Source organism: Colobus angolensis, unplaced genomic scaffold (assembly GCF_000951035.1).
Source record: "Colobus angolensis palliatus isolate OR3802 unplaced genomic scaffold, Cang.pa_1.0 Scaffold393, whole genome shotgun sequence".
In the NCBI taxonomy this organism is placed as follows: domain Eukaryota; kingdom Metazoa; phylum Chordata; class Mammalia; order Primates; family Cercopithecidae; genus Colobus; species Colobus angolensis.
The window spans coordinates 1596764-1613822 of record NW_012117299.1 but is presented as its reverse complement, the minus strand read 5'-3'; the positions used below and the strand labels follow the sequence as shown (position 1 = coordinate 1613822).

General features: G+C 38.0%; 1 protein-coding gene across 1 annotated transcript in view; it reads right to left on the bottom strand.

Moving 5' to 3' along the window:
* IMPG2 (interphotoreceptor matrix proteoglycan 2) overlaps positions 1 to 17059 on the bottom strand; it is a 98889-nt gene that overhangs the window by 76289 nt on the left and 5541 nt on the right. The window contains exon 3 of the mRNA XM_011955046.1: positions 5483 to 5649. Coding sequence (XP_011810436.1) covers positions 5483 to 5649 — 167 coding nt within the window. The remainder of the gene's footprint in view (positions 1 to 5482; positions 5650 to 17059) is intronic.

Genomic DNA, 17059 nt, shown 5'->3' with positions numbered 1-17059 from the left:
TTTCTCCCTGTCTTTTTCAGGTACTCCACTCATCATAGGTTCGGTCTTTTTACATAGTCCCATATTTCTCAGAGGTTCTGTTTGTTCCTTTTCATTCTTTTTTTCTAATCTTGTCTGCATGCCTTATTTCAGCAAAACGGTCTTCAAACTCTAATACCCTTTCTTCCACTTGGTCGATTCGGCTATTGATACTTGCGTACTTTTCATGAAGTTCTCATGCTGTGTTTTTGAGCTCCATCAGGTCATTTACATACCTCTCTCAACTTGTTATTCTAGTTAGCAGCTCCTGTAACATTTTATCAAGGTTCTTAGCTTGTTTGTATTGGGTTAGAACATGCTCCTTTAGCTCCGCAGTGTTTGTTATTACCCACCTTCTGAAGCCTAATTCTGTCAATTCATCCATCTTATCCTCCATCCAGTTCTGCATCCTTGCTGGAGAGGCACTGCAATCATTTGGAGGAAAAGAAGCACTCTGGCCTTTTGGGTTTTCAACCTTTTTTTTGTTGATTCTTTCTCATCTTCATAAGTTTGTCTAGTATCAATCCTTGAGGCTGCTGACCCTTGGATTGGGTTTTTGTAGGGAATTTTTTGTTGTTGATGCTGTTGTTTTCTGTTTGTTTGTTTTTCTTGCAATGGTCAGGTCCCTCTTCTGCAGGGCTGCTGCGGTTTGCTAGGGGTTCACTTCAGGCCCTCTTCATCTGATTCACTCCCAAGCTTGGAGATGTCACTCGAGGAGACTGGAGAACAGCAAAGATGGGTGCCTGCTCCTTCCTCTGTGATATCTGACCTCAAGGGGCACCAACCTGATGCCAGTAGAAATACCCCTGTATAGAGTGTCTGACAACCCCTATACATGAGGCACTGTGAAGAAACTGCGTTAGAGGGTCTCACCCAGTTGGGTAGCATAGGGAACAGGACCCACTTAACAAAGCACTTTGACTGTCCCTTGGTGGAGGGAGTGTGCTTCACTGTGGGGAAATCCACTCATCTGGGCTGCCCAGATTCCTCAGAACTACCAGGAGGGAAGGCTAAGGTCTGACAGTCCACGGAGACTGTGGCCACCCCTCCCCCTAGAGGCTCAGGCCCAGGGAGATTAGAGTCTGTCCCTAAGCCCCTGGATGGAGTTGTTGGAGTTCCTGCAGGGAGGCCCCGCCCAGTGAGGAGGGATGTGTCAAGGTCGGGCCTGAAGAGGCACTTTATCTGCAGTCTGCCACAGCCAGTGTGTTGGGCTGTGGGGGATACTTCTTGGGACAAAGCAGTCCAGCCTCCCTGGCTCCAGCAGAGGAAAGACATGGCCTGGAGCTATAGAGATGGCTGCCACCCTTCCCCCGCCTGGGAGCTTAGTGTGTTAGGCAGCTATCAGTCCCCTTGTTGGCCATAGCCCCTCCTGCAAGGAGCTCAAAGGGCTTAGACAGCAGGCAGCCGCAGCTGTGGTGCTGGTTGCCCCTCCTGCTGGGAGCTCCACAGGCTTAAGCAGATTCTAGCTTTGTGGCTGTTGAAAATCTGCTGGGTTCTGTGGTTGGGACCCTAGGCCCTGGTGGTGTGGGCTCACAAGTGAGATCTTCTGATCCATGAGTTGCACAGTTCCATGGAAAAAGCACGTTTTCCCAGGCTGGGTAGCAGGCTCACTCACTGCCTCCCTTGGCTGGGGGCCGCGGCACCACACTGCTCTTCCTTCCTCTCTGTGTGACATGCCAGCTGCCTAGTCAGTTCTGATGACAGAACCTGGATACCTCGGCTGCCAGTGCAGGATTCACATGCTGTTATGGTTCTTTTAGATGGGAACCACAGATTGCTGCTGCTTCTAGTTGGCCATCTTGGTCCCAACCCCCACTTTTAATTTCTTTCAAGAACTTTTCCTTTGCATTCACAACTTAGCTAACTGTTTGGTGCAAGAGACCTAGCTTAAGGCCTATCTCAGCTTTTGACATACTTTCCTCACTATGCTTAATCATTTCTAGCTTTTGATTTAAAGTGAGAGACATGCTATTCTTTTCACTTGAACACTTAGAAGCCATTGTCAGGTTATTAACTGGCCTGATCTCAATATTGCTGTATCTTGGGGAACAGGGAGGTCTGAGGAGATGGAAAGAGACCAAGTAACAGTCAGTGGGTAGAGTAGCTGAAATACAAACAACACTTATCGATTAAACTTGTTGTCTTCCATGGATATTGTTCATGGCACTCCAGAACCATTACAATAGTAATTGTAATTGTAATAATCAAAGATCACTGATCACAGATCACATATGAGATAAAGAAAATAATTTTTTAAAGTTTCAAATAATTTGAGAATTACCAAAATGTGAGACAGAGATACAAACTGAGCACATGCTGTTGGAAAAATGTCGCCAACAGTCTTGCTTGGCACAGAGTTGTCATAAACCTTTGATCTGTAAAACACTGCAGTATCTGTGAAGCACAATAAACGGCAGCACAATAAAACGAGGTATGCCTGCGATAAGTCCAAAATGGTGATTCCTATAGCAACACTGACATCCCAAACCCCTATCCTTGGCTTCATACCTAAATATCAAGCAATTCACATTTCACACAGGTGGTTCAAATGAACACATCAAAAGTGAACTCATTCTCCCTGCCACATCTTCAAAGCTGCTCCTTTGCCCCAGTTATTGGTTTAGTTACCCAAGCTAGAAAGTGGAAGGCTTCCTGGGCCATTCCTTCACCCTGTCTCAACCCATCAGAGTCCTGCTAATTTTGTTCCTATTTACATCTCTCAAGTTCCCTTTGTCTATCTCATGGTCTGGTTGGTATCCTTATCCTCCTTGGCCTGGAGTACTGAAGCAACACCCTACCTTGTCTCTCTGCTCCAGTTTTATCTCCTATAATCCATCCTATGCTATGTAGAAACCATAACGACCTTTTTAAAATTCAAAACTGCCAAATCAGTTCCTGCAACTTACCTACCTACAACCCTTCAATGGTTTCCTGTGATCTACAGAGTTAAATCCAAGCTAGTTCAGTTATCAATTTTTTTAGTCTGATCTCCTGTCATTCCTAGTCTACTTTTTGGTATATTGGTCCAGGTCATTCCCTACACACACTTGGCTCATGCTGTCCTTTCTGCTAGAATGTTTATCCCCAACTCTTCCTCATTTAACTAACTTGTACTTATCATTTACAACTCTATCCAGGCAACACATCATTCCCTTCATCTGCTTTTTCTATTAAATAATTATTGAAAGTATATTTTCTTTTTGTATTTTTTTTTTCTTTTTTTTTTTTTTAAAGACAGAGTCTCGCTCTGCCGCCCAGGCTGGAGTGCAGTGGCCGGATCTCAGCTCACTGCAAGCTCCGCCTCCCGGGTTTACGCCATTCTCCTGCCTCAGCCTCCCGAGTAGCTGGGACTACAGGCGTCCGCCACCTCGCCTGGCTGGTTTTTTGTATTTTTTAGTAGAGACGGGGTTTCACCTTGTTAGCCAGGATGGTCTCGATCTCCTGACCTCGTGATCCGCCCGTCTCGGCCTCCCAAAGTGCTGGGATTACAGGCTTGAGCCACCGCGCCCGGCCCGGAAGTATATTTTCTATGCCTTCAAATCTAAATTTACTAAAAGTTCCACTTGTAAGAGATACATTCCAAAGTAACATCAGAAGATTCTGTTCTTCTGGTAATACTAACCCATCACATATATTTGCTACACTAATGGCTGATCCTATATTGTGGACATAATTAAGATAGGCAACGCAATTAGAAATATAAGTATGTATATGTGTGTGTATGTCTGTATAGTTTCCCTTAAATAGCTATCCCATGTTAGCCACTGCAATTTGTAAAATTGGTAATGATTGAGAAAGGAGGCACAATGGTGTGAAGGAAAGAAAACCAATTCTGGAAAAGAGAACTGGGTTTGGATTTAAGCTCCATCATATCTGGTTTAATGTTATGGAATAAAGAATTTAATAATTCTATGTCCTTATCTGTAAAGTGGGGATATTACCACCTCCTTATAAGGTTCCTGTTATAACATCTAATAACTTATTAATGAGTTTGATACATGACATGATACATGGTAGATACTGAATAAATAGTAGCTTTTAACATAGTTATTAATGCTGAGCGGTTAAAAATGTGACAAGCAAAAAAACACATGCAATACCTTTGATTAAAATGTGAGGTGCCATGATTAAAAGTTGCGTTCATTTTAAAACACACAAAACCCTGCACAGCTTCAAAACATTTGTACCCCTGCAAAATTTGTCTTTAGTCCACCCATGTTTATCAAACCATCCTTCTCTCCCCAACATCCCCCATTTAATAAGGTCATTCCTCTCTTGGACTAAATGTTAAAAGAGTATAATATAATTCTTATACTATAAATAAAATTTAAAAATAGAATAGGATAATATATTTTATTACCTTTACGATATACTAATCTGATTTGATTATACACAAAATAGCTCAGTGTTATTGAGTCAATAATTATTTCCTCAGTCTCTGTAAAGTATATAATACTTAGAACCAGTACTTAAAATAATCTTCATAAAGTTTACAAATTGTACCAAGTAAAAAAATACAATGTAGTTATTCCTTGTATACTCATTTAAACAAATATCTATTGCAGCTTTACTACCTTACAGGAATGCAAAAATGAATAATGACATGATCCTTGCCTTGTGACTTATAGTCTAGCAGAGGAATTAGTCACATATACAACTAATCATCACAAAATATAAAAAGTACAGTATTAAAAATGAATAAAGAATTGTGGGAGCTCAAAGAATTATGGTAGCTAAATCTTCTAGGCTGAGGGTTGGTTCCTTGCAAGGGAAGTTACATATGAGGACATAGAGGAATTGAATAGATGGACAGGGAGAGATACGGGATAACAAACAGCATGAACAATTTGCCACATATGTCTGGACAGTTTCACTGTCTTGTCATGAATACATATGTGCTACATGAAAAGGGAAAAGTGGCAGGTAATTCGTCTTTCTGCATGTTTATTTATCCTTTGCTAAGAGTAAAACAATGTTAAAAACAAGGAAAACAAGTGAGCACACTCATTATTAGAATCATACCTATGCCTCACTAACATTTATTCAAATGAACTATGTCCTCTGTCTTAATTAGAGTTATTGCTATTCACTCTGAGTTGATAACATGTAAAACTTTGGCGAAAACATTTGACTCTCACAGATTTATATTCTTAACCTAAATCTTTGCTGAGTATTATTTCCAAATATTTACATCTATAAACAAGGCTGAGGCTCTTGTCTGAGTTAATAATGTCTTTTTTCTTTTTGTAGACAGAATAACATGAAAATATTAATAATGTATATTATAGAGACCAGAGCTAGGAATAAAAGACTAGGCCACACCCTAGGGCTGCTTACTCGGAGAGCCCAGTTCAACAAAAGAGTAATACAGGCATTTGCCACTTGCTTTTGCTTCCTTTAGGCTTTAGCTGTGTATATCCTCCTACAACAGTCCAGGAATTCATTCCTTTGTTGTGACACTTACCTTCATGATTAAGCTTCTATGTTCCACAGATTCACTAAAATTTGTGCCCATTTCAAATATACTTGTGACTCCATCCTCACACAAATTCATCCAGTAATGATATTCCTCACGCCCAGGAAGTCGATCCCAAAAAGTCCTGAAGGCTTCCCAGACAGCTTCCTGACACACTAGAAAATAGAGAGGTGTATTTTACAAAAAGCTAACATGCTCTGGGGTTCTTACAATGATCATAGACTGATTCATACAGATTCCTTGAGACACTCAAGTGTCCTTTCTGGAGGGACCTAGGAATGATTCTCAGTCAAAGGCCTTCTGTATGTATGTCCAGTTTAAACTTTTCATTTCTGAAGAGAATTTATATTTCCCATTCCTTTCTCTTACAAAGGGAATTGATTCATCTCTTCATGAGCTGGAGTGTCTCCCCCATCTCTTAAAAAAATCCATATTTATACTTTACAAAAGTGGAGCTGATATTGAGTATACTGTATTTAATCCAATTGTTTTCCTAATGGACACAGTGATTTTCAGTTTCCTTAATGTTCGCAGATGTTCTCTTAAAGTCTTAACTTCAAAAACCAGCTTTTTTTGCTTTTCAGGATCACTGGGGAAGGAGACACTGACATTTATAAATGGCCTGGAGCTTTTTGGCTAAATGCAGCGACATAACCGCATTGCATCTACTTGCTCAAAATGTCATCACATGTTTCTGATTAAAAAAAAAAAAAAAAAACAGGAGTATTCAAACTTTTCCTCAAAGCTTACAGGAAGCAGAAAGTACTACATAAAATTGAGTAGAAGATATCCACCTGAAATTATCACTCTCAAACTACTATATTTCATATCTGAGAACAGAAAATAATCATCTTTTTTATACATAAAAAACTTATGTCCACACAAAAACCTGCACACAAGTATTTATAAAGTCGCTTTATTCATAATTGCCAAAACTTGGGGGTGATGAAGATGTCTTTCAATAGGTGAAAGGATGAACAAACTGTGATATATCTAAAATATTACTCAATGATAAACAGAAGTGAACTTTCAAGGTGTAAAAGACATGGAGAAAACTTTAATGCACATTGCTAAGTAGAGGAAGCCAATCTGAAATGACTGCATACTGGTGATTCCAATATCATTCTGGAAAAGGCAAAACTATGGAGACAGTAAAAAGATCAGTGGTTTCCAGGGGCTGGCGGAGACAGGGATGAACAGCAGATGTTTAGGGCAGTGAAAGTACTCCATATGATACTATAATGGTGGATACACGTCATTATACATTTGTCAAAACCCATAGAATGTACAACACAAAGAGTGAACCCTAATGTTAACTATGAACTTCAGTTAATAATAATGTGTCAATGTTGGCACATAAATTGTAACACATGTACCACAATAATATAAAATGTTAATAACAGGGACAAGCGGTAGGGGAGTTGAGGGAATATATGGTAACTCTCTAAACACGCTGCTCAATTTTTCTGCAAACCTAAAACTGCTCTAAGAAATATAGCCTATTAATTTAAGAACTATATATATATACACAAACATACATACATACACATGAACTTTAAAATGATATTCAGGAGAAATATATTGCTGTATTAAAATAAAAACTAATCAATTTATTTGCTAAGTTATTCCAAAGCATCAAATCTGAAAGGCTGCTAAATAGTATCTCTGTGCATTTTGTATAGTACTGAGTGTGCTGCTGTTTTGTAACCATTTCAGAGGTGCAGGACTCTGTAGGTAACAGATAGATCAGGATGGAAGGGAAGAGGAGGAGAGTGATAAGAGAGAAAGTTAAGATTTAACAGAGATAAAAAAGAAACTATTTTTCATAGCAAGAAGATTGAATACACATCAGGCAGTTTAGTGAGGTGGAGCCTCTGGATTCACACAGTCGAAAGATCTAAGTTCCTGCTCTAGCTTTCTAGTACACTAGTTTGATAACCATGGGTAACTTACCTAACTATTCAAAGCTTCAATTGACTCATCTCTCTTTTTTAACAGGATAAATAATTACTACCTTATTATCTTATCTGTGAAAGTATTTTACAAATTGCAAAGTGCAACATGAATATCATATGTTAGTATCAGGTTCAATTCTGATTGTCCAATAGTTATTTGGTGGAAGAAGATAGTCCAAGCCAAAAAAATTCTTAAGCTTTAACAGATTATGAAATCTATGAGTATTGAAAGTTTCCCTGTCAATTGAGTTTTAGGGCTAAACTGAACCTTCTATTACAAACTTAATTTGCCTTTTATTGAACTAACTGTATCCTTATTATTGTTATTCAGAACTTTTGACCATACAGCAGACAGAAGAGTCCAGCAGGCACTGACTGAGGCAGAGCTGAACTATTTGTAGATCACTGTTTTTCATTTCTTCTTCTTAAAACTTCGAAATGAAAATTAAAGTAAATTCCAAAAGACAACACAAAGGTGAAAAGTCTGGGTCAGTAAAAACTAACAAAAAGTGAATGTCCATAATGTCTGGTTATGAAATGAAGTGATTCAGAGAAAGTATTTTAGAAGTTTGAAAAAATATCTACCCATAGGGAAAGAAAAAATAAATCTCAATGCCTTCTTCATACTATATACAAAAAATGATTTGAAATATTAGGGTTAATACTATGAAGTTTCTAAAATAAAACATAGAAGAGTATCTACATCACCTGAGGATAGACAAAGGTTTTATAGACAGTATGCAGAAAGCAACAATTATGAAAGAAAAAAATAATAAATTAGAATTCATCAAAACTAAAGTGATTATCAAAAGACACTGTTAATAAAAATGAGTAGACAAACCACATATCTGGCAGAAAATATTCAAAATACGTTTATCTGACAAAGAATTAGTATTTAGGATACTGAAATAATTCCTACAACTCCCTAACAAAAAAAGCAAACAACCTAATTTTTACAATAGGTAAAAGGCTGGAATATATAATTCACAAAGAAAGAGATACAAATAGCCAATGAGTATGTGAAAAACTGTTCACCATCATTCATTTTTCAGAGAAATTCAAATTAAAGTATACACACACAAACCAGAATGACTGAAATTTTTACATGGAAACACCAAAATTTGGCAAAAATGCAGAGCAACCAAAAGCCTCATTTTGGTAGGAATGTATAATAGTACAACCACTTTGAAAATAAATGTTAGTTGTTTCTTATATAACAAAATATACACCAATCCTATTGTATTAGTTCATTCTCATGCTGCTATGAAGAAATGCTCAAGAATGGGTAATTTATAAAGGAAAGAGATTCAATTGACTCACAGTTCCACATAGGTGGGGAGGCCTCAGGAAACTTACAATCATGGTGGAAGGGAAGCAAACACATCCTTCTTCACATGGCAACAGGAGAAAGAAGTGTTGAATGAAGTGGAGGAAAGCCCCTTATAAAGCTATCAGATCTTGTGAGAACTTGCTCACTATCAAGAGAATAGCATGTGGGAACCACTCCCATAATCTAATCATCTCCCACAAGGTCCTACCTCCAAAAAATAAGGATTACAATTCGGATTAAAATTCAAGATGAGATTTTGGGTGGGGATACAGGCAAACTGTATCGTTCTGCCCTGGCCCCTCCCAAATGTCATATCCTTACATTTCAAAACACAACTATGCCTTTCCAACATCTCCCAAAGTCTTAACTCATTCCAGCATTAACCCAAAAGTCCAAGTTCAAAGTCTCATCTGAGACAAGGCAAGTCCCTTCCACCTATAAGGCTGTAAAATCAAAGGCCAGTTAGTTACTTCCTAGATACAATGGGGGTACAGACTTTGGGTAAATATACCATTGCAAATGGGAGAAACTGGCCAAAATTAAGTGAAATCTTAAAGCTCTAATATGATCTCTTTTGACTCCATGTCTCACATCCATGTCACACTGATGTAAGAAATGGGCTCCCACAGTCTTGGGCAGCTCCACCCCTGTGGCTTTGCAGGGTACAGTTCCCCTCCTAGCTGCCTTCACAGGGTGGCATTGAGTGTCTGTGGCTTTTCCAAGTGCCTGGTGCAAGCTGTTGGTTGATCTACTATTCTGGGATCTGGAGGACAGTGACCCTCTTCTCACAGCTCCACTAGTCAGTGCCCCAATGGGGACTCTGTGTGGGGGCCCCGAGCCCACATTTCCCTTCCACACTGCCCTAGCAGATGTTCCCCCACAAGGGCTCCATCCCTGCAAAAAACTTCTGCCTGGACATCCAGACATTTCCCTACATACTCTGAAATTTAGGTAAACGTTCTCATACCTCAATTCTTGACTTCTGTGCACCTGCAGGCCCAACACCACAGGTAAGCTGCCAAGGCCTGGGGCTTGCACCCTCTGAAGCAACAGCTTGAGCATTACGTTGGCCCCTTTTAGCTATGACTGGCGTGCAGGGCACCAACTCCAGAAACTGCATAAAGCAGCAGGCCTCTGGGCCTGTTATGAGAGGGGCTGCTATGAAGACCTCTGACATGCCCTGAAGACATTTTCCCCATTGTCTTGGTGATTAACATTTGGCTTATCACTACTTACACAAATTTCTGCAATCAGCTTGAATTTCTTCTCAGAAAATGGGTTTTCTTTTCTATCACATTGTCAGGTTGCAAATTTTCTGAACTTTTATGCTGTGCTTCCCTTTCAAACATAACTTTCAATTCCAAACCATATCCTTGTGAATATATAAATCTGAATGCTTTTAACAGCACCCAAGTCACCTCTTGAATGCTTTGCAGCTTAGAAATTTCTTCCACTAGATACCCTAAATTATCTCTCTCAAGTTCAAAATTCCACAGATCTCTAGGGCAGGGACAAAATGCCACCAGTCTCTTTGCTAAGACATAGTGAGTCACCTTTATTCCAGTTCCCACAAGATCCTCATCTCCATCTGAGACCTTCTTTCAGCCTGGACTTCATTGTCCATATCACTGTCAGCATTTTGGTCAAAACCATTCAACAAGTATCTAGGAAGTTCTGAACTTTCCCATATCTTCCTAACTTCTTCAGGGCCCTCCAAACTGTTCCTACCTTTGCCTGCTACCCAGTTCCAAAGTTGCTTCCACATTTTGGGGTATCTTTACAGCAATGCCCTACTACTTGGTACCAATTTGTTATATTAGTTCATACTCATGCTGCTATGGAGAAATATCAAAGACTGAAGAATTTATAAAGGAAAGAGATTTAAATTATTCACAGTGCTGCATGGCTGGAGAGGCCTCAGGAAACTTACAATCATGGTGGAAGGGGGAGTAAACACATCCTTCTTCACATGACACCAGGAAAGAGAAGTGCTGAGTGAAATCGGGGAAAGCCCCTTATTAAGGCACAGATCTCATGAGAACTCGCTCACTATCATGAGAACAGCATGGGGGAGCCACCCTCATGATCTAATCTCCCCCCATGAGGTCCCACCCGCAACATATGGGGATTACAACTCAAGATGTGATTTTGAGTGGGGACACAGCCAAGCTATATCACCTATGACCCAGCAATTTCCTCCTAGGTATTCTTTTTTTTTTTTTGGAGACAGAGTCTTGCTCTGTTGCCCAGGTTGGAGTGCAGTGGCGTGATCTTGGCTCACTGCAAGCTCTGCCTCCCAGGTTCACACCATTCTCCTGCTTCAGTCTCCCAAGTAGCTAGGACCACAGGCGCCCACCACCACGCCCAGCTAATTTTTTGTATTTTTGGTAGAGATGGGGTTTCACCGTGTTAGCCAGGATGGTCTCGATCTCCTGACCTTGTGATCTACCTGTTTTGGCCTCCCAAAGCACTGGGATTACAGGCGTGAGCCACCATGCCTGGCCCCTCGTAGGTATTACTTTAAGACATCTGTAAGCTTATATCCACAGAAAGACTTGTGTTCAATGCCAGAGCATCTTTATTCACAATAACTTAAAAATGAAAACAACCCAAGTATCCATCAATAGAAAAATAAATAAACAAATGGCCATATAATGGAATCAAAAGGAAATTACCAGTTCATGCAACAACATGGATGAATCTTAAAGGGCTGAGTGAAAGAAGCACATACACAAAAGAGCACATACTATTCGATTTATATAAAGTCCTAGGAAGGTGAAAATAATCTGTGAGTTAAAAAATGGTTCAAAGAGTGGTCACATACTAGAATGGGAATTATCTGGGAAGGAGTATAAGAGAACTTTTTGGGGTGATAATATCCTAAAACAAGAGAGGTTGGGATTAATGTGTATTAGTCAAAAGTCACCAAGTGGTATGTATGAGATTATTGCATTTTACTGTGTAAATTTCACCTTTAAGAAAGTAAACAAATATTGAGTTCTAGTTAATGATACTCATACTGAAATATCTAGAGGAAATTGTATTGATGTCTTCAACTTATGAAATACATCTAAAAAATTAGATGGTTAAGCCAGGCATGTTGGCTCACATCTGTAATCCGAGCACTTTGGGAGGCCAAAGTAGGCAGATCACTTGAGCCCAGGAGTTCAAGATCAGCCTGGGCAATGATATCTTGTCTCTACAAAAATTAAAAAAAAATTAGCTGGGCATGGTGGCATGTGCCTATAGTTCAGCTCAGAAAGGAGAAATCTAGATAGGACACGTAGGCAGAAAAGAGAAGAGCAAAATCAGCATGACCTCCAGGCAAAGAGGTACTAAGGAAGGTAAAAATTCCATCACTGACAAATACTGCATACTTCACTACTTGGCCTATAACTAAACAGTTCAGAATTCCTATCCTTGTCAAATAAGGATATTATAGCCTTTAGTAACTTCTGAAGAGAGCTTTCTATTTTGAGAAGATAACTAATGTACTCAGCTACTCAGGAGGCTGAGGTGGGAAGATCATCTGAACCCAGGGAGATCGAGTATGCAGTGAGGTGTAATCACACCACTGCACTTTAGCCTGGGTGACAAAGTGAGACCCTGTCTCAAAAAAAAAAAAAGATGGTTAGAGAGATAGACACATAATAAAGCAAATATAAAAAAAGTTAACTGTAGAACTAAGCCTTGAGAATATGAATGTTTATGACATAATTCTTTCACTTTTCTGTTTAAAATGTTTTTATAAAATCTTAGAAAAATATTATTGTGTGCCAAAGAAATGTAGTTAGAAGGAATATGGGAGAGCATCCAGAAGTGATATAAATCACCAGGTTTCATAGCAGACCTCCTCTTGACCTCACTCCTAGTTTCACAGAATAGCATAAGCTGTCTCCTATAAATTATACTTTGGGCAATGTTTCCCCACCTCCTATAAAAAGCTCTCTCTCAGTAGTTCAATGCTTTGTCTAAAAAACTCCATAGAAATTCATTCTTCTAAGTTAAATTTAACCCTTTTATACCTTGTAGTCTATTAAAATTCAATTACCAAAGTCCCATTTCCAGCATGAAGAGTGAGGAGCTACATAGATCCATTCCCCCAGAGAAACGGACAAAAATCATTTTGAAAACAATCATTTAAAAGCTCTGGAAATGGTCCTAGGGGCATATGACAAATGAAGAAATATTTGCTCAGGAAAATCTACTACAACTAGGTAAAAAAAAAGTGAAAATCAGTGGTTCTAACCAGGGCAATTAGGCAAGAAAAGGAAATAAAAGGCAGCCAAACTGGAAAAGAAGTAAAACTACATCTGTCTGCAGATGACATGAGCTTGCATCTAGGAAAGCCTAACCTAAGCAATACACTTTAAAACTATTCGAACTAATAAACAAGTTCAGCAGGGTTGCAGGATACAAAACTGATATACAAAAATCAGTTGTATGCCTATATGATAGCAATGAACAAACCAAAAATGAACATAAGAAAACAAGTGCATATGCAAAAGCATCAAAAAGATTAAAATGCTTAGGAATAAACGTAAGTCTCCAAAAATGCAAACCACACTCTGAGAACCAAAAAATTATTTTAAAAAATAAAGACCTAAATAAATAGAAAAACTTCCCATATTTATAGACTGGAATATTTAACACTGTTGAGATGGCATTATCTCCAAGCTGATTTACACATTCAATGCAATTTTATCAGAATACATGCTGACTTCTCTGTAGAAACTGACAACCTTACTATAAAATTTATGTCGAATTGCAAGGGACCTAGAATAGCCAAAGTAATTTTTAAAAACAACAAAGATGATGAACGCATGCCTAATTTCAAATCATACTACAAAGCAAAGACTACAGAAATGGCACATGAATAGACATATAAATCAGTGGAACACAATTGAGAGTCCAGAAATAAATCATGCGTCATGGTCAAGTGATTTTCAGCAAGAGTGCTAATATCACTCAGTGGAAAAGAATAGCCTTTTCGACAAACACTGCTGGGAGAACTGGATAGCCACATGCAAAATAATAAATTTAGATCCTTACATCATATACAAAAAAAATCAACTCAAAGTAGATGTAAAACTTAAATGTACACACCAAAACTATAAAACTCTTAGAAAGAAATACAGAAATAAATCTTTATGACCTCAGGTTCAGCAACAGATTCTTAGTCATGACACCAAAGGCTCAAAAAAATATATAAATTGGACTTCGTCAAAATAAAAAACTTTTGTGCATGAAAGATACCATCAGGAAAGTGAAAAACAACCCACCGAATGGGATAAAATATTTTCAAATCACTTATCTGATAAGGGATTTATAGCCAGCATAAATAAATTACAGCTCAATAATAAAAAGACAAATAACATAATTTAAAAATGGGCAAAGATCTGAACAGACATTTTTCAAAGAAAGATATACAAATGAGCAATAAGCATACGAAAAGTTGAATGTTATTAATCATTAAGGAAATGTAAATCAAAATCACAGTGAAACATCACTTCAAACCTATGAGAATGGTTATAATTTTTTTTAAAAAACGGCAAACAGTGCTGGCAAAGATGTGAATAAATCAGAACCCCATACACTGTTGGTGGGATATAACACAGTACAGTCACTTTGGAAATTAGTTTGGCAGTTCCTCATGTAGTTATAGAGTTACTGTATGACCCAGAAATTCTACTCCTAGATATATACCTAACAGAAATGCAAACAACCCAAATTGACTGACAAATGTGATCTACCCATACACTAAAATATTACTGGACCATAAAAAGGAATAAAGTACTGATACATGTACAACGTGGATGAACTTTGAAAATAATATACAAAGTGAAAGAAGCCAGTCACAAAAGACCATATATTATATTATCTTATTTTATGATATATCCAGAATATACAATTCTGTAAAGACAGAAAGTAGATTAGCGGTTACTTAGGCCTGGGAAGAAGGGGAAGGGAGATAAAAGGATAAAAGGATGATAGCTAAAGGGTTATGTGTTTCTTTTTGAGGTGATAAAAATGTTCTTAAACTGACTGTGGTGATTTGGTATATCTGTGAATATACTAAAAAGTCACTTAATTTTGTAGTATGAATGGGTAAATTGTATAATATATTAATTACATCCCAGTAAAAGCTGTAAAAAATGCAATTCCCTCTGGAAAGGGAATGCATCCTTAATTAATCCAATGGCTTTTCAATTGGGAGCTATCTGACAAGAAGGTTCAACTAATCAACTTGGAATAACAAGATTCAGAATGGTTACATTTTTTGAAGCATTTGCACAGCTCAGAAAGGAGAAACCTAGATAGGACATGTAGGCAGAAAAGAGAAGAGCAAAATCAGCATGACCTCCAGGCAAAGAGGTACTAAGGAAGGTAAAATTCCATCACTGACAAATATTGAATACTTCACTACTTGGCCTATAACTAAACAGTTCAGAATTCCCATCCTTGTCAAATAAGGATATTATAGCCTTTAGTAACTTCTGAAGAGAGCTTTCTATTTTGAGAAGATAACTAATGTACAAATGGCCACTCTTCTGGCAGAAATAACCTGCCCTGGAAACTAGTAGTGGAAGGGAAAATGTTATAATATTCTGAAGATGAAAATGCCGGCATTTAACCTGTCTTTAATCCTTCTACTAGATCTCCAGCTGTGTCTTATCTAAAACATAGGAATCCGGAAATCCAGTATGGAATTATCTTTTTTTAGTGTAATGTATTTTCCTTTCAGAATTGTGGAGCCTAAAGCACATGGAATAGTCCATTCTGGTGCAACAAGGCAAGAAAAAGAAATATAAGGCATAGAAATTGTTAGGTAGTATAACTATATTTGCAGATAAAATAATTATCTATGTAGAAAGCCCTATGGAATATACTTAAAAAAGCTACTAGAACTGGTAAGTGAGTTCAGCAAAGCTGCAGGATAAAAGGCCAATATACAAAAATCAGTTGTATCTCTATAAACTAGCAAGGAATTATCAGAAATTATACTTTTAAAAATATCACTAACAATAGCATAAAAAAAGTGAAGTCTTTATAAACAAATCTGATAAAAGATATGCAAGATCCATACACTAAACAAAACATTGGTTATATGTTCCTTCCATTCAATCAATAACATTGTCATTTATTTGGCATCTACAATGGCCCTAGAACTCTTAGCCAAATTCACTAAAACCGTTAAATATATTTTATATTATTATTATTCCCATTTCAAGGGTGAAGAAACTAAGATTTTAACAAATTGAATAATATTTCTAAAAACAAAGAGCCAATAAACCTGTATCTCAGACTCAGATTTGCATAGCCCTGCGGCTCAATAATATCAACTCAAAGTAGATGTAAAACTTTGTTGTCTATTTGAAATTGAAATTTAACTGGGTGCCCTGCATTTTTATTTGCTAAATCTAGTAACTCTATGTATCAGTCAAGTATGGTCTGTGGATGGCCTCACTCCTTAGGACTCTAAACTTGCATAGTAAGTTTTAAACAAATGAAACTATACCCAGCGTTTGGGTCCTGAGACCTTCCATAGGCTGTTTCCCAATCTGATTCACTGGAAAAGGCCAACTCATTCTTCAAAATCCAGGTCAACTAACTTCTTTCAGCCCAGGCATGGATGGCCATTCCCACTTGTGTCCTTCCCACATATACACTTTGTACATACCTTTACTATTGCACACTCTACAGTGTTTTAATTATTGTGGTTAATACTATACCTGGTAGAATCAGTATAAATAAGGTTTCATGTGTAAATTAACAAGTGAATAAATGAATGAATAAAAATCAGAAAACATTCCTGAAAGAAACTGAAGATGACCTAAATAAATGGAGGGATATATCATGTTCATAGATAAGAAGACTCAATACAGGTTGAACATCCCTAATCCAAAAATCCAAAATGCTCCAAAATATGAAATTTTTTGAGTGCTAGCATGATACTACAAGTAGCGAATTCCACACCTGACCTCTTTTGATGGGTGATAGTCAAATGCAGGTACACTAGACAGTTTATTCAGAGTACCCAAGGGAAAGAAAAGACTCTCCCAGTTCCCTTCAGCTGTGTTATATCTTTTCTGCCCATGTCCAGGTTACTCCACCAAGTATACCCACAAAGGGTCATAAAATGGCACCCATACAGCCCAGACACATGAACAACAGTAATCAATAAAGTACCCAAGGGAAAGAAAAGACTCTCCCAGTTCCCTTCAGCTGTGTTATATCTTTTCTGCCCATGTCCAGGTTACTCCACCAAGTATACCCACA